The following is a 22,283-nucleotide window of genomic DNA, read 5'->3' as shown; positions in this document are numbered from 1 at the left end:
AAAATCTCCTGGAATAATTGAAAAGTAATCTGGCAGAAACTAAACACAATCAGTTCTGTTGTTAACATTTGTCTTGTAAATGTAAATCTGTTCCAATTTGACATCAGAAAACAATTTGAACATAAGACAAATTTCAAATTTGATTATGCACAATTCCTTCCTAGAAAAACAGCAAGAATGGAGAAAACTATACTGCTTCACAATAACTTATAAGCTGCAACTGTTCTGGTATCCACTTCTACAACTAAACTTAAAGTCTTTTTTTGCACAAACTAGTATCATAATTATTGTATATTATCTGTGACTAAGAGCTGGTCTACATCACCACATCCCACTATCCACCACAGTCTCCAACTCAGAGATCAGGGTTGGTGGGCATGCTCAACTCTGTTGGCCCACTGGGAACCTGGATGTAGACAGAATACAACAGCCCTGACTGTCTGAGGTCATGATCACTGCCAATATTTATTGTAGTATTTAAGTATCTCTCATTTAGGTATCTCAGGGTGCAGGTAGCTAGGTGGTGAAGTGGATAGAGCACTGGCCCTGGAGTCAAGAGTACCTGAGTTCAAATCCAGCCTCAGACACACCTAGCTGTGTGGCCTTGGGCAAGCCACTTAACTCCATTTGCCTTGCAAAAACCTAAAAAAAAAAATTTAATTATCTTTCAAACATTGCCTTTTTTTAAGGCAATGGGGTTAAGTGACTTGTCCAAGGTCACACAGCTAGGTAATTATTAAGTGTCTGAGCTCAGATTTGAACTTAGGTCCTCCTCACTCCAGGGCCAGTGCTCTATCCACTGTGCTATCTAGCTGCTCCTGTGCTATTGCTTTTATTATGCTCCTATTTTTTCTTGACATGTCACTAACAAAGTGTTCTGAGGGTTGTCTCCCAATTCCATTTTTCCCATAATTTTTACTGCATGACTTTTCAACCTCTTCAGAGCAGACCAACTTAACTGCGTAGAACGAAATTTCAAAAGAACATATACCAAGATACTCTCCAAGTGGACATGACTGACACACATAGGTTGACAACAGAAATTAAAGAAGCAAGAAGAAAATTACATTTCAGATGTATTGATGGGAAAGAAGAGCTTATGACCAAACAAGGGATAGAGAGGATAACAGAAACTAAAATGAACAATTTTGATTACATAAAATTAAAACAATTGTTCATGAATAAAAACAAATGCAATTAAAACTTGATGGGAAATGGAGGGAGGGAAACTGGCAGCAGGTTTCTTTAATAAGATGTGCACGTGTGTGTGTGTGTGTGTGTGTGTGTATGTGTGTGTAAGATAATGTTTCAAATTTTAAGAATAAAAGCCATTCTCAAATTGAAAATCAAAAGATAGGTATTTTCAGAAAAAGAAATATAAAGCATGTAATATCCTAACTCTCTGAAATGTTTCAAGATATTAATAAATAGAAAAATGCAACTGAAATGTTCCAACTCACAAATGAGAGAAATATAAATGAAAAGTTCTATCTCATACCACCCATCAGATTCATGAAACTGACAAAAAAGAAAAATGATAAATGCTCAAGTTCTGTGTTAAACAGACAAATTAAATGCCTATTCAAGGGTTATATAAGTATCCAGCCATTCTAGAAAGCAATGTGGAATTATGCATCAAAATCACTATTGACTAAGGCCTCACCTTTGACCTAGCAATACCACTTATCCAACTAAACCCCAAAGAGATCAAAGAAAAAAAGGATCCATTTGTATAGAAGCAATATTTATAGTGGAAAAGTACAAACTAAAGAGGTGCCCATCAAAAGGACAACGGTTAAATAAATTATGCCATATGAATAGGATGGAATAGCACTGTACTATAAGAAAGAAAAATCTAGAGACTCAAAGGAATTGATGAATAGGGAAGCAAAGCCATGAAAAATAATTTAATAACGTCAGGACTAACAACTCTGAAAAAGTTAAGAACTCTATCATCACAATAATCAATCATAATTCTAAAAAATTAATGATATTTGCCACCTACCTCCTGACAAAGAGGTTCTAGATTTTTGGGTACAAAACAATGGGCCCTGTGCAAATTTGTTTTACTTAACTGTACATATTTATGACACAAGATTTTTTTATCCTAAGGAGGAATAGGGAATGGGGAGGGAGGGGGAGAAGAGGAGAGAAGAGAAAATAGATTTTTTTTAAACTTAAAAATATAAAATTAAATGTAAAAAAAAAAAAACTGGAAACATTTAAGAAGCCAGATATCTTTAAGGATTACAAACTTAGGATCTCCATAATAAAATTCATTGTTTTCCCCAATCCCCCTCTGCTTCTGAACTTAACTGTTTTTGTCAAGGTAAATATTAATACCATCCTTATAATCAGAGCTTCATCCTTACTCCCTGACCCAACATATCCAATCAGTAGTCAAGTCTTTTCTACTCTATTTTCACAACATCCCTTCTTTCTACTTCCACAGTTACCTCCCTCAGTCCTTTATCACCTTTTTTACCTGGACTTCTGTAGAAGCCTCCTAATTGGCCTCAAATCTTTCTCTCCCCCAACACAATGATTCTCCACATGGATGGCCATGCAATTTTCCTAAATTACACATTTGATTAACAAATGCCAGTGGCTCCCAATAAAACCTAATGTTAAGACCTAATACAAACTCCTCTTTTGTGGAATTTAAAGTCTTGCACAACTTGCTTCTAATTTACCTTTTATATTCTTACTATACATTATTCCCTCTTCATACATTCTGTGGTCCAATCAAATTAGCCTTCCTTGCATTCCTTACACATGAGCCTCCACCTGCCACCTCAATGATTTTGCAGAGCTATTTACCAGGTGTGGAATCCCACAGGGATTCACCTCCATTCCTTGGAATCACTAATTTCTGTCAAATCTTGACTCCAGCATCATCTCCTGCATGGGGCTTTTCTTAAAATCCTTCTAATTGCTACTGCCTTGTCCACATTCCACAATTAACTTAAACTTGTATATTTATTATATATATATATATATATATATATGTTTATATAGGCATGTTCTCTTACCCAATAGAACCAAGAACAGAACTGTTTCAATTTTGTCTTTGTGTCCTCAACAATCAACCGAGTCTGCATATGGTAGACACTCACTTAGTGTTTGAATAATTTAAACTAGGACAAATTAAATTTAGACTAGAAAATTCATACTTATTTCATCTGGAAAGCAAAATATCTGCATTTGAGCATTACATTATCTCATTCCCAATAAAAACAAAGGAAACAAACCATTAACATGAGCAATTTTTTAAAAATAATTTCCAAACAAGATTTTCTTAATTAAAATTGTTTTTCCCCCAAGGGAGTTGTATCTTAATATTTTTAAAGGATAAATGTAACAGACTGAAGCATACTTTTTTAAACTTTATTTTTCTTGAGGTTTCTTTTTTGGGGGTGGTCTATGTTTTCTTTCATAACATGACTGTTATAGATATGTGTTGCATCACTATGCATTTAAAATTGCTTGCTTTCTCAATGGGGGAGAGGGGAAGAAAGGTGGGAAAAGGGGATATAATCTGGTACTCTAAATATTAACAAATGTTAAAAATTGTTTTTATACGTAACTAGGGAAAAATAAAATAAATTTTTAAAAAATAAAGTATAAATGTAAACATTGTTTTATCTTGAACTAAAAATTTGATATGTAACCATGTCATTAATCTTCATCTATCATTTCAAGATTACTTCCTTATTCTTGTACAGCAAATATCAAGCTAGGTCCTGCCTATGATTATCAGAAGTGTTGAAAACATAAGCCATTGAGTGGAATACTGAACTAGAGATGCAGCAGAAATACATGAACACAAGAAAATACAACATTCGAGCATAGCAGGAAAACTTTTAAGTAATAAGACAAAGAGCATCTTTTCAAGAAGAAGAACTAATACAATTTGGGGGAAAAGAGATCATAATTTTAACAAAGAAGGGAGAAAAAAGTTGAATCTATTCAAATGCAAAAAAGTAAAAGGAATCATTTATATTGTATTAATTTCTTTTTCTCTTCTCCTATTTCAGGATATCGTTTTCCTATTCCATTATGCTTTTCTCCACATCTCAGAGGAATTCTCAGCATTCCCTTAGGAAGATATCAATTTACTTAATTATTTTCAAGAGTTAATTAAATATATTAAAATAAAAATATGTATATTTTATTAACAAAATTATTTAACATGTAAAGAATAATATACATAAATTACTTACCTATCAGGCACCCTTGGAGCAAAACAGGATGTAGTAGAGTGAACACACAAAATATTATCAGGCCCAAGCTCCTTGATTTTAGCTTCTACTTCCTTCAGGTCTGTGCGTAGCTCATCACCTTCTAACACATTCTCTATCACCACAGGCTCAAAACCTAACAAAAGTAGATTAAGACAAGGTTATAAAAATAAAAGGGATCAATCACATTCTATCACTAAAGGCTGACTGATTATTGTTTCCAGTAAAATATCTTCTAAGCAAAATGTAGAAATTAAGAAAAGGAAGAACATTTAAATAAATATAGAGACAATGATGATCAAAAATAATGTTTTTTTTTCAATTAAGTATTAAGTAACAGCAATTCAAGAAATGGAATAAGGTTTAAAATCAAGATGAATTTTTATAGAAAAGATAATGAATCTCAGATATAGAAATCACTGTGGATTGATCTATCACTTACATATAAATTCCAGTAATTAAACCAAGAAAAAACTTATTTCAGACATTTTCAAGTATGTATCATTAAATCAGAAGAAATTTAAGATTTCATACACAGAAAAGTTATTTGCTTCTATTTTCAAAGTATACATTTATTCATTTACAAGCAGAAATTCTTTTTTTTTTTTTGCAAGGCAGTGGGGTTAAGTGGCTTGCCCAATGCCACAAAGCCATTAAGCGTCTGAGACCAGATTTGAACTCAGGTACTCCTGACTCCAGGGCCGGTACTCTATCCACTGTGCCACCTAGCCACCCCAACAAGCAGAAATTCTTGATAAAACATTAGCTAGACAACATGGGGGTGATGATCAACCTTGATGGACTTGCTCATTCCATCAGTGCAACAATCAGGGACAATTTGGGGCTCTATCTCAATGGAAAATACTATCTGTTTCCAAAGAAAGAATTGTGGAGTTTAAACAAAGATCAAAGACTATTATCTTTAATTTAGGAAAAAACTTGTCTTATTATGTAATTTTGCTATCTCTTATACTTTATTTTTCTTCCTTAAGGATATGATTTCTCTCTCATCACATTCAAATTAGATCCATGTATACCACGGAAACAATGTAAAGACTAGCAGACTGCCTTCTGTGGGGGTGTGGGGACGGGAAGCAAGATTAGGGGGGAAATTGTAAAATTCAAAATAAATAAAATCTTCCTTAAAAGCAAATAAATAAATAAAACATTAGTTAGAAAAAATTCAGGTTATTTCGAGTACACTGTGAAGATAACTAGTATAAACAAAGAAAAAAGAAATGAAAATAAGCCTTGAAAAATCAAGTTATTTTAAATACACTGTGAAGATAACTAGTATAAACAAAGAAAAAAAGAAATTATAAGAATAATCTTTGGTTACTGGTGAAAACATCAAATTGGCAAGTGTTTCATTTAAGACTACTTGCATATATATATATATATATATATATATATACACATATATATATATAATACAAGTACAATTTTTATTGTCTTTTAAAATAATAGTAAAAAAGAAAAAATGTTACAGTTAAATACCTAAGCAACTACACAACTGGAATAATAAAATTATAGAATTTTATAAGTCAGATGGGCTTTTAGAAACCATGTAACCCAATTCCTTTATTATAAAGCTGAGGAGACCAAGGGCTAAGTTAACTTACCCAGGTTCCAAGAGTGGCAAAACTAAGCCAAAACTGACTGTATTATAGCATGCCCACCAGAAAAATACCTGAACTCAATTTGAAGAATATGAATGATGCTGAAATGAAAAAAAAAGAATATGAAAGATGTTCCATTGTGTAAAAATAGCATCAAAGCATCATGAATTTAGAGGGAGAAGTATCAGAGATCTCAAGATCACCCCTCTCATTTTACCAGTGAGGCACAGAAACATTAAATAACTTGCCCAGAATCACACAGCTAGGAAGGGCCCAAGTCAAAATTTGAATTCAGATTTTCCTGACTCCAAGACCAGTATTCTAAATAGAAAAACCATCTTCCAAAATATCAGACAAATCCAAGAGCTCATTTCCATATAGGTATACTATGACAATACATTCACACTTGCCCATCCCAAGTAATTCTTATTCATGTTTTTCCATAAATGAGCCATAGATGAACTACCTGACTTACAAAGATTCCAGATAAGAAAATCCCTTCAACCAGTGTGGGTGACACCTTCATCACAAATCATTTAGCTCACTATGTGGTTGTATGACCAGATAATATCAGGTCTCCCTGGCTCTAAGGCTAGTCCTCAATTCATTCTCTCAAGAAACAAGGAATAAACTGACATCAAACTGAAAGACTGAAGATTGTGAAGATTGTGAAGGGCTTTGACTAACAAACAGAAGTTTAATTTTATACTAGAGACCATGGGAAGCTATTAAAACATCTTAAAGGGGGGGGTAACATGGTAAAATCTATACTTCAGGAATAACAAAACTGGCAAATTACAAATGAAGGCTAGAAAGGAGAGCCTGGTGACAGAGAGACCAATTGGGCAAACAGTAAGGATGGCTTGAATTACCTATGTGCTTCTACATGAACAAATTTTTTTTAAATCAATGTCGATTTCATTCTATAGCATTGTACATTAATGATTTATTATATAACCTTGTCAAACAGAAAAAAAAGTCTGCAAAGATTATAGAAACAAATTTTCACCATTAAGAAACAAGAAATAAGCACAGTTGAATTATCACTATCTCACATGTGTTTATAAAGGACTGAGTCAAATAAAGTATAGAGAATGGAGGATCCATATTCAATTAGCCATGAACAAATAAGCTCTATACAGAATCAGTTGGAAATAAGTCAACAGATGGAAGTCACAGCATTAAGGGAGTATAGAAAAAACTTCTTGTGGAAGATGGTATTTCAGCAGGGCTTTGAAGGAAGCCAGGGAAATCAGGAGGCTCATTTGAGGAGAGAGGCACATTGCACATATGCGGGACAACCAGAGAAAATGTTCAGTCAGGAGAGGTGAGTTTTGTGTGTGAGGAACATCAAGGAGGTCAGTATCATTTCACTGCCAAGTCTATGGGTTTGGGGCAGGGATAGGGAGGCCCTGTGTAGAGCAGCATGAGGCTTCAAAAAGGGGAGCAGGGGAGCAGAAAGGCTTTGCAGGGGGTTAAATGGCAAACAAAGCACTACAGTGTTTGGGAACCAGTGAGTTTAACTGAAGTAGGACTGAGGGGAGGAGAGGTGACAGAATCAGACCCACATTTTAGGAAGATCACTTTGGAAACTGAGTGAAGGATTAACTGGAAGACAGACAAACCAGCAGATTATAACAGTCCAAGAATGAGGTGATGACGACCTGTATCAGTGTCAGAGGAGAGAAGGGGGTTATATGAGATATATTACAAAAGTAAAATGACAAGTCTTGGCATCATATTGGATATAGAGGAAGAGAGGGAGGGGTTGAGGAACACACCTAGGATGTAAGCTTGGGTGATTAGGAGGATTGTGGTACTCATGACAAAAACAGGGAAGCCAGGAAAAAGGGAGGGTTTGGGGGTAAAAGATAATAAATTTAGTTTGGGACATGCTAAGTTTAAAATGTCTGTGACATCCATTTTGAGACATTTAAAAGCAACTGAAGACATGAGACTAATGGTCAGCAGAGAAATTAGGACTGGATAAGTATATTTGAGAAGATCAAGAGAAATAGTCCTGTGGGATAGCTATGATTAATGAATGTGACCAGGATAAGTATATCAAAATAAGGCAGAGGTGGGGCAGCTAGGTGGCACAGTGGACAGAGCCCTGGAGTCAGGAGGACCTGAGTTCAAATCCAGCCTCAAACACTTAATAATTCTCTAGTTATGTGACCTTGGGCAAGTCACTTAACTCCACTGCCTTGCAACCAAAAAAAAAAAAAAATGAGGCTGAGGAAAGGTCAGATAGGTAAGAGAAAAATCATGAAGAGAGTATGTCACAAAAACCTAGAGAGAAAAGGTAAAGGCTCTACATGCAAATTATCTGAGGAGGGGAAGAAACCAAAATCTTACAAAACTGAATAATGCTATGAAGAAAACAACTACCAACCTATATGCCTATTCTCCCATCTATAACCCCCCCAAAAAAACATACCTTATGATGTGTGTATTCTCACGAGTAGAAAGAAGTGAGATGAAGTAAGTTAATATGAAGTTCATATTACTGTTTCTGAAACTACAAGCACAAATTCCCCTTGGGATCCTTCTACTGCATTAAGTGTGATTTATTATAATCCTGTTTGATTGAAGAATAGCTGCTTGAAGTCTCATAAATCTGAATGCATAAAGTTCAACAAGTTGCTTATGATTGTTTCTGCATCAGATTTTTAACTTCAATAAAAGGTTTCCCCCACTCTCAGGATACCTGTAGCTCCTCTCAAAATCATTCACAGGCTATTTTTTAGTATCAAAGATAAGGAGACTGACTATGCTGAGATAACCATCCAGCGGCTAATGTCAACAACTGTATACCAACTTTTCAGTGAAATTATTCTAGTTTTCCCAACAGAAAATAGGTATGTAAAAATAAAATGAATGAATGAACGAATGAACAAACAAACAAACAAATAGATGGAAAGGGACAGCTAGGTGGCACAGTGGGTAGGACACTGGCCCTGGAGTCAGGAGTACCTGAGTTCAAATCCAGCATCAGATACTTAATAATTACCTAGCTGTGTGACCTTGAGCAAGTCAATTAACCCCATTGCCTTGAGAAAAAAAAAAAAGAAAACAGGTATATGATGCCTCTGACTAGACAGACTTGTAGTACAGAAATTATACTATGCTATAAGAAATGACAAATTCAATGAACATAGAGAGGCATGGAAAGAATTACATAAACTGATGCAAAATGAATATGGATCAAGAAAACAAGAAAAACAGTAAGTGCAACAATATAAACACAGAAAGAACCACAAAAACAGAAAATTAATGTCAGGTGAGCAGGGTGGAGGAAAAGCTCAAGCTCAAAGAAGAGATTTCAAAAGCTATCTCCCTCCCACTCCTTACAGAAGTCCGAGGTAGATGTATATGAAATATTACAAATATTTTCAGTTTGTCTATATATTCACTGGTTTCATGAATTTTTTCTTTTTTCCTTTTTTTAAAAAAATTCACTATATGAGATAGTTCTCCCATATAAGGAGAAAAGGGATACAGAAGAAAATGTATGTGATATACAAACATAAGATATTAATAAAATTGTATATCAAATAACAGGCACCTATGTCAAAGGCCACTGAAGATAATGAATATGTATCAAGGCCAAATTGCCTCAATGACTAATAATGAATGTATAAAAATACTAATCTTAAGTGCCCTGGTTAATTATCACAGAAAAAATTATACATGAATTTATACATGCATCTGCCTGAGCAATTAAGGCTTTTAAAACCTTCCTGAGCAATTAAGGCTTATAAACCTTCAAGAACACTTGAAGAACAGGGTCCTTACTGATAAAGGCTGACATTAAAATATATAGCTTCATTATTATGTAAGCAAGAATAAAGATTCATCTTACTATATTATACAGACATTAGTACTTATATTGCTATAAAAAGGTTGGGAGAAGACTAAAAGAACTCTGTAGCCTCAGAGGAGAATACCCTTTACCTGAAGGACTTCAGAGAGCTTTTACACTCCTTGAATTCATGATCCCAGATGGAATTCATCTCATCCATAACTGATAGCATTCATAATTCCCATTGGAATAATCAACATTGTGGAGACAAGGTTTGCTTTCACCTTTTAGCAATACAAGAGTAGTGTGTATCATGTACCTTCATTTAGGAAATGCTAATAGCTAAATGCTGGGATTTTATTACTTTTCCAGCTCTTGGAATAAACCCATGAAGTTAAAACAGCAGCGAACAAGCAAGCTTTTGCAAAGTATATTCAGCAATGGATCATCTCTTTATTGTTTCATAATTAACTAAAAATGGTAGAGAACTGCTATGCTCACTATTTTCTTGATAATGAAAAAGAAACTCTTCCCCCAAAAAAGCATCTTCAATCCATACTTGAAGTATCTGAAAGATATAACAAAAACTATAATGCTTTTCAATGACCCTCTACTCAAAAACAGCAGGCAAAATACAAAACAGAAAGAAGTTTTCTAAACAAGCATAACTGCCACTATGATAAGGAGATCAAGCACAGAGCCTAAATTGATATGGAATTCCCTTTGGATTCTGATGTTCTCAAGGTGTTCAGTTGAGGGTAAGATTAGACCAAAAGGACAAAGGATGTCCACTGATCAGATGACAATATGCCCTGGAATGGATAGCCTGGAGAGCTGGGGCAGGGGAGACAGAGACAGACCCACAGACAGAGAGTGAGTGTTTTCACCACACCTGGAACATACCACACAAATGAACAAGTTGGGCTACAGTAGGATAAAAGGAAAGCAAGCTGGATGGCCCTCTGAAAACTGCAGAGCTTCATTACGGACCTCAGCCCTTCTCATGAAAACAATGATCTCTCTTTTTAATACTATTTTTCTATTGGGTTTGCTATAACAGTAAAACACGGAAAACAAGGGCTTCTAAGGAATTAAAAATTAGTATTACACAGAATGTTAGCAAACTATAAACAATGAAAATAAATCTGAAGCACAGAGATAAAATATGTCCCAGAATTTTCATGAAGGGGAGAGATGGGTCAAAGTCACATAGTAAAGATGAGTGAGAGAAAAACAGTCAGGAAAAAACAAGGAAGGTCTTTGGAACAATGGGACCAGGGCAGCTAGGTGGTGCAATGATAAAGCACCAGCCTGGAGTCAGGAGGACCTGAGATCAAATCCCATCTCAGACACTTAATAATTGCCTAGCTGTTTGAGCCTGAGCAAGTTACTCAAAAGCCCATTGCCTTAAATAAATTTTTTAAAAAGTCATTCCAGAACAATGGGACCCCCTATGTCAAACTTATGGGAAGATATGGATAAGAACCATACAAGAAGGATAAGCTCGGATGAGAGGTAATTGTACTGTGGGAGAAAACTTCTAAAATGATAAGATCATATCCAAATGATATTGAAGCATCCTTGCCAAACATCAATCTTTATATTTCCTATCATTAGAAAACCAAATCTTGAAAGCTTTCTAAGTTCTTATTGACTAAGTTCTATTACTATATCATACTATTTTTATAACTTGTTATAACTATTTCCCATTTTTTTCCCTTCACCTATTTATTTTTCTACCCCTAACAGTATTGGTTAGGGACAAGAATTGTGCTTTATACAACCAGGGACAATATTGAGATATCTGCAATGGAGAATACCGTAAGTATCCAGAGAAAGAATTATGGACTTTTTTTTTAAGTTTTTGCTAGGCAATGGGGTTAAGTAGCTTGCCCAAGGCCACACAGCTAGGTAATTATTAAGTGTCTGAGGCCAGATTTGAACTCAGGTACTCCTGACTCCAAGGCCGGTGCTCTATCCACTGCACCACCTAGCAAGAGTTATGGACTTTGAACAAAGACCAAAGACTATTACCTTCAAATAAGAAAAACAAAAAACCATTATTTATTATGTAATTTTACTATATTATACTTTATTTTTCTTCCTTAAGGATATGATTTCTCTGTCATCACATTCAACTGAGATCAATGTATAACATGAAAACAATGTAAAGACTAACAGAATGCCTTCTGTGGTGGGGTGGGGGAGGGAAGCAAGAATGGGGGGAAAAATTGTAAAACTCAAAATCAGTCTTAAAAAAAATAATTGTGCTTTATATCTCTGCAAACTAATAAAATCAGGATACCGTAATATTTCTTTGAAGGTGAAGTATTTTAATGGCTTCAGAATTTGTTCTCCATTTTCAATCAATCAGTACATCTACCAAGAAGAGTTTATTAGGTGTCTCTATTGTTCCAGAAACTTAAGTGCCTATACGAGTATATCCATATATATAAGAATAGGTAAAACAAAAACAAAACAGGTATGAGGTACTCTGGGTGAGACTCCAGCTGGAAGGGCATAAAAGTCTTATGAAGAAAGGGACACTTGAACTGTGACTCAAAAAGGCGGAGCTAAAAAAAAGAGTGTAGCCCAGGCATGGAGGACCATCATTACAAAAGGCAGTGGGACAGAGATGAAGGTCCCATAGGAGAACAGCAAAGACAGCCTGCCTGACTCTACTGTGGAGGACAAGAAGGAAATAACATGTAATGAAGCTGAAAAGGTGAGATGGAGCCAGGGTGTGAAGATTCAAAAGTTCTGGAGTCTCCTGAGTAGGAAAGGAGCATGCTTTATAAATATCAGACTGGAAGGAAGGGGTACTTGAGGCAAAGAAGAGAATCATATCATCATTGCACGAGTCAGGAAAGAAATGAATAAGGCTTGAATGAGGGTGATAGTTGTAAGAGTAAAGAGGGGGCATAAAGAGATATTGTGGAGACTGAAATGCCATGAAGGAAAGTGGGGAGTCAGATAAAGACACTGAGGATAAGAAACTGAAAGACTAGAATGGTTGCGCCCATACCAGAAATTGTGAAGCTCAGAAGGAGAGATCTAGTGCATAGATAAGGAATTCTGTTGAGTGAGTCTGAAATAAGATTATGGTCTCAAAGGAAAGAAATTTCCAGATTCAACTCTCAATGTCTTAGGAAAGAAAAGAAAGGGAATAACAAATATTTGACCATGAGAGGAAAGAATAATTGCTAGTCAATTTGTCATCAGACACTTAAGTAAAAATTGCAATACGATTTAATGATCCATTACTTCAACTGATATTGACTGAAACTTCTTAAGCGGCTTAGAAGTTATCTTTTTTTGAGTTGTTAAGACTTAAAAAAAAAAAATCACCTGGCTGACCAATATTCTGGCAAGGAACTTCTCTAAATTCAATTCAACTGGTTCTCAGATAACAGTCTCTTATCAATCTCATATGATGTTATAAAGTATAATTATTAACACAAATTTTCAGTGTTGCCTCTCAGAGACCAGCTAGTCAAACCCATATACAAGACATTTCTCTACAATATACCCAACAACTGGTCAACTAGTCTTTTGTTAAAGATCTACAGGGATGGGGAACCCATCACTTCCAAGAGTCCACTTAGAGTAATTCTAATTCTTAGTTTTTCAATCCTAAATTTGCCTCTTTGCTACTATCTTCCACTGCTTCTAGTTATGTCCTCGAGGACCAAACGGAAAATAATCTAATCACTCCTCCACATGACAGCCTTTCAAATATTTGAAGACAACTATGATGATCTCCATCTTCTCTTCTCCAAGAAAAATATCCCCATTTCCTTCAATTGATTCATGAGCAGCAATATCTTGAGGTTCTTCAGTTTCTTGATGCCTTCCTCTTGACGTTCTTCAGCTAATCAACATCCTTCCTAAAACAAGGTACCCAAAACTGAACACCATACTCCAGATGTGATCCTGACACTTAATACTCTCAAAGACTTCATTCATTTTTCTTCGTGCCAAATCACTATTAACTCATATTGAGCTTATAATCCACTGATATTCTCAAATCGTTTTCAAGCTGTTGCATAGTCAACAAGAGCTACATCTTGTAGCTGTGAAATCTTTTGAAACAAATCTAAGACTATACATTCATTCCTCCTAAATTTCATCCTACTAATTCAGCCCAATGTTCTAGCATGTCAAGAACTTTAGCCAAACTCTGTCTTGCAGTGAGGTAAGATATTTATCCCTGGTTTGAAAACTTAAAAACATGTCTTCTGTCCCTTTATCTAAGTTGCTGATCAAAAAAAAAAAAAGTTAAACCTCAACAATAGTGGGAAAAGCACAAATCTTAAGGGTAGAAGTTTTCTTCAACAGTGACAAAGGACCATTAATGGCTACTCTTTCAATCTAAAGATTTAGGTAGCTTAAACTTCACCCAATCATATTATCATTTCTCTCAACTTTAAATAAGAAACAGCATGGAAGATCATTTTGTTAACTGTTTTGCTACAATTCACATATTCCCATGACCTACAAGTCTAGTAACCTTATCAAAAACGTTTAGTTTGTCATGATTTGCTTTTGATGAATCCTTCATCTTCATGATAGCCACTTTTCCAAATAGTCACATCTCCAACAATACATGCTAGAATTCTGACAGAAATCTAAGACACATTGAGATTGTCTATAGTTTTCACATGTCATTTTTTTTTTTTTGGAAAATCAGAACATCTGCCCCTCTCCACTTCTGAGGCACCCCTCTGGGACTCCATAACCTTTAAAAGATCACTCAAAATAACTCAGCAGTCATTCATATATACATATATACATGTATACATGTATACATATATACATATATACATATATACACACACACACACATATATATATATATATATATGTATATATATATGGTCTTTAGTATCCTAGGACATAGTTCATCTGAGACTAGTAAATTGAACTCACCAACTATAGCAAAGTGCTTTCCATTTCCCAACTTTGTAAAGATATCAACTCTCTACTAGCCATTTAAATTCTGTTCTTTCCCAGGACAAAGATTATTCCTTTTGGTTGAGAAAAACAGAAACAAGTGAGAGTTGAGAAGTTGCCTTTCTCTATCATTCAGTTATCATTTCATGCATGGCAAGTATTGGGCCTCTCTCTTCTATAATTCTTTTCATTCGAATATAGATAAATTTTTTTGTCATCCTTGGCTTTATTTGTCAGCATCAGCTCATTCTGAACTTTGATTCTTCTGGTATTATTCTTATATCAGAATGCCACACTTATGTATTAATTTTCCACCACTGATCTCTGCTTTATTTTCTGTATCTGTCTTTAAAATCTGCGTTGATTGATCATTTTTCCTATGCATCTGCATCCATCTCTTTTCTGAACTCTTACTTTTCTTTCATGGAAGTGTAAAAGTCTCACAAATTATAACAGAAAAATTTTTCACTTAAGTTTTATATCCTCCAACACTTTTGGAATACAATGATAAGAATGAACTTTAGACCACAGACCCTCTCTCCACATTAACATTTGCAAAAAGTCTATCTTGAATTCATTTAAAGAAATGGCATTTCCTAAAATTAATAGTAAGAACAGTAATTACAAATCATTCCTCACAGAACCAAGGAGCTCACTCTCCTGAAAATACAATTATCACAAGAAGAGTTACTCTGAATTCTTAATAAAAAACTTTCCTAAGGAGTCAGTCTTTGATTTCTGAATTTAAAATTCTATAGCTGCTTTCAAGGCTATAAAGTTATTTGCATTACTCCACAAATATGAATTATTCTAATGGAAGTGGAATATTTTTATGGTTTCATAAGTAGTTCAACTATAGAATGACAGTATAAATATATTATCAATTAAGTTGAAACTAAACAAAAAAATGCTGTTTTCTAATTTATGATCATCTTAGGCCTTATTTAATTAGGTAAATATAGAGAAATCCAAATCCAAATTTCTAACATTTTCTCTGTTTTTATCTTTTATCCTCCTTGAAAATTATGTGATTTTGACTCATTACATAGCATTAATCTATGTCTACTTCTTAATTTCCTTGAATATCACAACCCAGTCATCAGCCTTTGTCTCTTTTCAAATCCAACAAGAAAGCTAGACTTAAAAGCAAGAAAACCTGGGTTCAAATCCTATAATATACTCACTATGAGACTCTAGACAAGTTTATTTAACCTTTTTCTCTTCCTCAATTTCCTCAAATGTAAAAAAAGGAGATAATGATAGAACCTACCTCAACACAGTTATAAGGCTCAAATAAGATAATATATACTTTTAAAATCTAAAGTTAGAAATGTCAGCTATCATCATCATCATCATCATTATTATTCTCCAATATTTCAATAGTTATTCAAATTGGATCTAGATGGTTTAATTCATGATACTGGTTTTTTATATTTGCTTTATATATGTGTATATGAATATGTTCTAACTTTTTAATTGTATTGTGTTTAATAAATTTTTAATTTTTCATCTATGATTCTAAACATGTACAAAAGACTTTATAATAGTAACCTTACTATATCGACGATCTGTGATTTTTAACAATAAAGAAATCCTTCTAGAAATTCAAATTTTGAAGATAGCATAATAAATAATTTTTAGTCTCAAGCTCAGTCAAGATTTGAATCCATTTTTCCTGACTCCAATTGAGATCATTATTTCTCAACGTTATAAGAATAATGCAATATTAATAATACATTCCATTACCTGCAGTGATCATGGATTTAAAGCAGGACTTTTGATCTATTCGTGGCCAAATAATGTATTTTGCCTTTGGTCTCTTGTATCGTAGTGTCAAGAAACAAAGAGTTAGACTCATACCAGTTGCCATTGGAACAACAAAGCAGTCAGCCACTGAACGAACACCTGTGAATAAAGAAGCAATTAGAAATTAAGTCAACTAAAAGCATTTCATGGAATCACAAATTCAGTGTTGAAGAGAACTCAGAGGCATCTAACCCAATTCCCTCATTTGTAGCAGGTCAGTAAAAAGTAGCACAATCAACATCATACACACCAGCCAGCCTTATGATGTCCAGAACTAATAAATTGGTTATTTTGTTCAAAAGGCTAGAACCTGCAGCTTTGGGTTGCACAGCAGCAATATCACCTGATCTTCCAATTCCATGAATGAACCTAAACAAAAGAAGGATCAATGAATGGGGAAAAAGTCTTATGCAAAATAATTCATGTACATTTGCAAACAAGATAACCTAGAAAATTAGAAGCAATAAGCTAGCTTTTAGGGGTAGAATCTGAGGTTTAAAATGGACTAAAATAATATCCAATTAAAATTTTTACCAGACAGAAGAATTTCCTCTATAATATGTCCAATATGTATATTTATAATATGGAAACCATAGTATCTAAAAAAATGAATCATCCATGGAAATTTTAATTCCTCCTTCTCTTTAATCAGGAGAGTAAACTAAAATTTGGCCAACACTGGATAATAAGAAGGAAGGAGTGAGTGATATTTGCTTACTCTCAATTTTTCTTTAATTACACAATTTTCTCCCCAGATAGAAGAAAACTGTGGTACCTTGCTGCTGGGTATAAAAAGAACCCAGGATACGGGTAGAAAAAAAAAAAAGCATTGGTCTGAAGTATAAGAATGAAATGAGAACAAAACAAAGGATACTTTTAAACTGTTAACTTTTGTAAATGCATATTTAATGCCAAAAAATGATGAGTTCCATGCTCTATTACAGGAAGTTACAACAAGCTCAAAGTTCAAGTGGGTAGTACAAACAAAGGAAAACAATTTTCACACCTTCTTAGGGTGCCTAATTTAAACTCCATATGGTAGGATTTATTTGGACCACTGATCTAGGTGATAGAATAATGCTTCCCAAATTTTGGCAATGAAAAAAAATTTGAAATTACTACTCTGATACTTCAAAGAATCACAATTCATCAGTGGAATCATTATGAGGAAAAACAGTGAGATCCAGAAATAACACTACTAAGTGTACCTGAAGAGATCAAAGAAAGAGAAAAAAATCCCAAAAGTACAAAGTCCCCATAAATTGAAGAATGGCTGAAAAAAATATGCTAAGTGAATGTAATGGAAAGATAGAGTACCGTATGAAATTTTGAAAGGAATAGTTTCAGAAAACCAGGAAAACTTATATGAACTGATCAGTAAGATGTAAACCATATCAAAAGAACAATGTATATAATAACATTTTAACAAGTTTCAAACAAGTTTGAATGATTTAAGGACTCTAATCAACACAGTGAACAATCCTGACTCCAAAAGAGTGATGATGAAGTATGCTCTCCACCTCTCTAGAAGGGAGGCGATAGATTAAAAGTCAAGACTGAAGAATAAATGATTTTGGATATGGCCAATGTGGGGATTTTTTTTTTTTACTTGGCTATGTTTATTATAAGAGTTTTGTTTTTGTTTCATTTTTCCCCAATGAGAAAAGGTAGGTAGTAGAAATCACAACTTTTCATATAAACTATAGGGACAGATATATACATCCAACCACCATATAGTCCTTATTATCTAATGATTCAAATGCTACATAAGTATCAAAATTCTAATACTTAGAAAAAATAAGTGAATAAGGATAGTATAATATGAAAGTCTTTAATCAAGATTTATCAGTTCGTCTCTGTAGAGAGAATAATTCCCTCAATCCTAAAGTACCTATATCAAAGAGTAATTTAAAGTAATGGTAATTAAAAGTAATAGAAATGAGAGAGATTTTAATTTATGGTAATTTTTGAATCTTGGAAGCATGGAAATAGTGGACCTTAGAGTCAGGAAACCTGGGTTCAAAAGCTAGTTCTGACACAGGGATTCTTCGAATCCACCATTCAATGTGTTCAGGTATCTTCCATTCCTCAAAAAAAAAATCTTCCCTTGATTTTGTTAGCTCATTAGCTATCATCCCCTCTCCTTCCTCCCCCCCCCCCCACCCCCTGGTCAATGTAAACTTCTAGAAACACTAGAATATACATGCTGACTCCATTTCCTTTTTAATTTTCAATCAACTTGCAATTTGGATCTTATCTCCATGATTCTTCTAAAACTATTTTCTTCAAGAGTTACAACTTCCTTCCTCTTTACTCCTCAGATTCATTCTGCAAAATCCTGTCAATTTTATCTCAATATATCTCATACCTTTCCACTTATACTCTTACCACCCTAGTTTTTAAAACCTTTAAACTACTGTTGACAGTAGTTGGTCTCCCTTTCTACAATCTATCATACTACTATCAAAATAATTTTTCTAAAGCATAGAGTTAATAATCTTACTCCTCTGCTTAAAAACTTGCCATAGGTAAAATGCCAGCTCCTTTGGTATTCAAAGTCTGCAGCAATTTGACACCAATATGCCTTTCTGGCCTTATTTCTCATTTCTTGAGTTGATCTTTATCAACTCCATGTTACTAGTCAAAATGAACTTCTAGCATAATACCCTAATATTGTTTTCTTCCACCTCTAAGCATGTACACAAGCTCACCCCCTCATAGTGTATACTCCTGATTTTCAAGGACCATTTCTTTCTTGATCTCTATCTGCAAATTCCACACTTCTCTTTTGCATTTATCATAATCTGTCTTCTGACTCGCTCATTTATATATCCTCTGTTACCAGATGAGACTATATGTTCTTTGAATACACTGGCTGCTTCATTCTTCATCTCTCTACCTCTACCCCTAGCAGTATCAAGAACTCATCTCAAATACTTAATAAATGTTTGTAAAACAGAATTGCCATACTGGTACTGACGATAGACACAAAAAAGTGCTCCTTGAAAAGTTTTCCTAAGTTAATGCAAATTTTAACTGGAATAGAAGTTTTTACAAAACCTTCTGTGATTTGACTAATCACTTCCTAACTTGTAAATCAAAAGTCTTTTTGGAGCAGGCTGTGATAAGGCAGAGCATACTAGTACTGGGCTTCATTATGATAAAAAAAAAACAATAGTCAATCAATAATAATTCATTAAACTGTGGGCTCCCCAGAGCAGGGACTCTTTTGGCTGTCTTTGTATCTTGAGAACTTAACACAATGCCAGGAACTGTAGAAAGCATTTGATTGACTCTAATAGACAACATTTAGCTTGTAAATAATGGGATCATCAAGATTGTTTCAACAATTATATTTTTATAATGCTAAGTGCTTTCATATCATTATTAAAGTCATTGTTGCTCTTAGCCCTAAGAGTATATTCTTGTTATTGTGAGTTCTGCAAATAAAAAAAATTTTAAATATTTACAATAATTTTAAATTAAACCAAAGAGGACACCTACATTTTCCCTCAAATCTCATTTATGTAAAACTTCACTCTTACAGGTGCTTATTTAATGTATATCTATTTTTTCCTTTCAAAGAAATATTTAAAACAATATGGTTTTTAGACCACAGGGTCATAAAGCTGTGTGTTCCCTTTGACCCAACAGTACTACTACTAGGTCTGTGTACCAGAAGTCAAATAAAAATAGAAAATGTTGTAATTAATGATAATCAACTGTGAAAGCTTGGCTACTCTGAACAATAAAATCATCCAAGAAAATGTCAAAGGACTCATGATAAAAAAAAAATGCTATATACCTACAGAGAGAACCAATGAACTGAGGGAAAACTGAAATAAAATTTTCTCACTTTACTTTTCTTGCTTTTGGGGGGAAATATGACTAATATGTAATTGTTTAGCATGATTTCATTATATAAACTGACATATAACTCACCCTCTTTGTGGATGAGGGAAGGAGTGGGAAGAAGGGAGAAAATGTGGAGCTCAAAATTTATGAATGTTGAAAAGAAATAAATGATAACATTTTAGGAATATTAAAAACATTAAAAATCAATGAAAATTAAAAGAATATTGTTTTTGCTTTAAGATCATATTAAAACCAAAAGATTGAAATGGTCCATAAATTCTGTACTCATGCAAAACATGAAGTAACCAAGAAATAAATTAAAAACTGTGAGTCTAGAAAAAATAACGTTCAATTTATTAAAATTTAAACTTCTCCACAAGTATTACAGAAAATAAGATGCAGCTGGCGTTTATTTCTAAGACATTTTCAAATGCTTCTAATGTAGAGAATACAGACAACCATATAATTTGACAAAAACTTTAAAAAAAATTATGCATGCTTATAGGACATAAGGGATAACAAACTACTTTTAAAAAATTTTTTAAATTTTAAAAAATTTTTTAAAAATTAAAACTACTTTTAAAAATTACCTGTAATGTCGACGGGCAACTAACCCAGATGCTACTCTACCTTCCCTTTCTCCCACACCACAGTTGCCCAGGAAGTTGTTACTATCCATAATGGCAAGTTCATGGAGAAACAGCTCAATAGTACTTTCATCCCAACCGTCTTCTGGACATTTACCCTTTAGGAGAGGAAAATATGTTTTGAAAGATATTAAAAAAAGGAAGTGAGAGCTATTTGCTTCCTCAGTGCTTCTTCCAAAGAGTTCTACTGACAATTCTATGGTCTATATAAGTGGATCAAATGCCAGAAATGGAATCAAGAAGGAAAAGGCATCAATTGCACATTTTTGCTGTTGCTGTGGGTTCAGTTACTTCCATTCCTGTCCAACTCTTGTGTGACCCATTTTGGGGTTCTCTTGGCAGAGATCCTGGAATGATTCAGCAATTTCTACTCCGGCTCATTTTACAGATGAGGAAACTGAGGCAAACACTGTTAGGCGATTTGCCCAAGGCCACACAGCTATTCAGTGTCTGAGGCCGGATTCGAACCCGGGTCCTCCTGACTCCTCCACCACAGCGCCACCCAGCCCCCCCCATTGACTTGATAAATCTGACTCGGAGTGGGGGGCGGGGCCTCCACCACGAGGGATTCTGCTTCCGGTCTCAGTTTCCCGCCCGTCACCCAAGGAGACTGAGACTGAGGCTGGGGGGGGAGGGGCGGCACGTCAACGCCGCTGGGGGGCGGAGCTCTTAGCACGTCCAATGGACGCGAGGGATGACCCCGTGACCCGGGGCGTGCCCCTTGACCTCTGGCGCCCAGCTCCCCTCCAGGCCCCGCGCGGCCCGGGAAGCCGCGGCGGCAGCGCCCAGGCTCGGGGGGCTCGGCGGCCCGGGGCGGGGCGGAGCGAGCACCTGGGTACCTTCTCCAGCAGGAGCCGTATGAGGTGCTCGTGGGAGCGGCGGGCCTCACAGCCCTGCCGCACGTAGGCCGGGGACACCAACCGCTCGCCCGCCGCGAAGTTGTCGCAGTTCATGGCTCCCACGGCCACGCTTTGCGTGGGGCAGAGCGACTCGTGGATCGAGTGGTAACGGGAGCGCGGAGAGCAAGTCAGCGCCCTAGAGGGGGACGCAGTGCGCATGCGCGGGCGCGCCCCGCCCCCTCGTTCCCACCCCCTTTATGCCCCGCCTCCCCAACCGCGGCGAGGTGGGACGAATGGCGCATGCGTGGTGACTCCCAGCAACAACGCGGGCGGAGGAGGGAGGGTGGAGGATGGAGTCAAGGCTCCACCCCTTCTCCTGGGAAACACTTTTTTTCATTATAAAAATTTTATTTTTTTGAGTTTTACAATTACTTCCCTCCCCCCACCCCCCACAGAAGGCAATTTTCCAGTCATTACTTTGTTTCCATGGTATACATTGATCCATATTGAGTGTGATG

General features: G+C 35.3%; 1 protein-coding gene across 2 annotated transcripts in view; it reads right to left on the bottom strand.

Annotated features, from left to right (window-relative positions):
* Window positions 1-21,986, bottom strand: part of SEPSECS (Sep (O-phosphoserine) tRNA:Sec (selenocysteine) tRNA synthase) — an 80,941-nt gene extending 58,955 nt beyond the window's left edge. The window contains exons 1-5 of one of the 2 annotated variants that reach the window (XM_074229690.1): window positions 21,766-21,986; window positions 20,870-21,024; window positions 16,675-16,793; window positions 16,365-16,523; window positions 4,224-4,377 (exon numbers count right to left, since the gene is read on the bottom strand). In XM_074229690.1, the coding sequence (XP_074085791.1) occupies window positions 4,224-4,377; window positions 16,365-16,523; window positions 16,675-16,793; window positions 20,870-21,024; window positions 21,766-21,984 (806 nt within the window). In that variant the 5' untranslated portion in view covers window positions 21,985-21,986. Of the gene's footprint in view, window positions 1-4,223; window positions 4,378-16,364; window positions 16,524-16,674; window positions 16,794-20,869; window positions 21,025-21,757 lie in introns of both variants that reach the window. The other variant, XM_074229691.1, reaches the window with a different exon arrangement.
* Window positions 21,987-22,283: the final 297 nt, after the last annotated feature.

This window comes from Macrotis lagotis, chromosome 3 (genome assembly GCF_037893015.1).
Source record: "Macrotis lagotis isolate mMagLag1 chromosome 3, bilby.v1.9.chrom.fasta, whole genome shotgun sequence".
Classification (NCBI taxonomy): Eukaryota; Metazoa; Chordata; class Mammalia; order Peramelemorphia; family Peramelidae; genus Macrotis; species Macrotis lagotis.
This window is presented reverse-complemented; position numbering and strand designations above follow the sequence as displayed.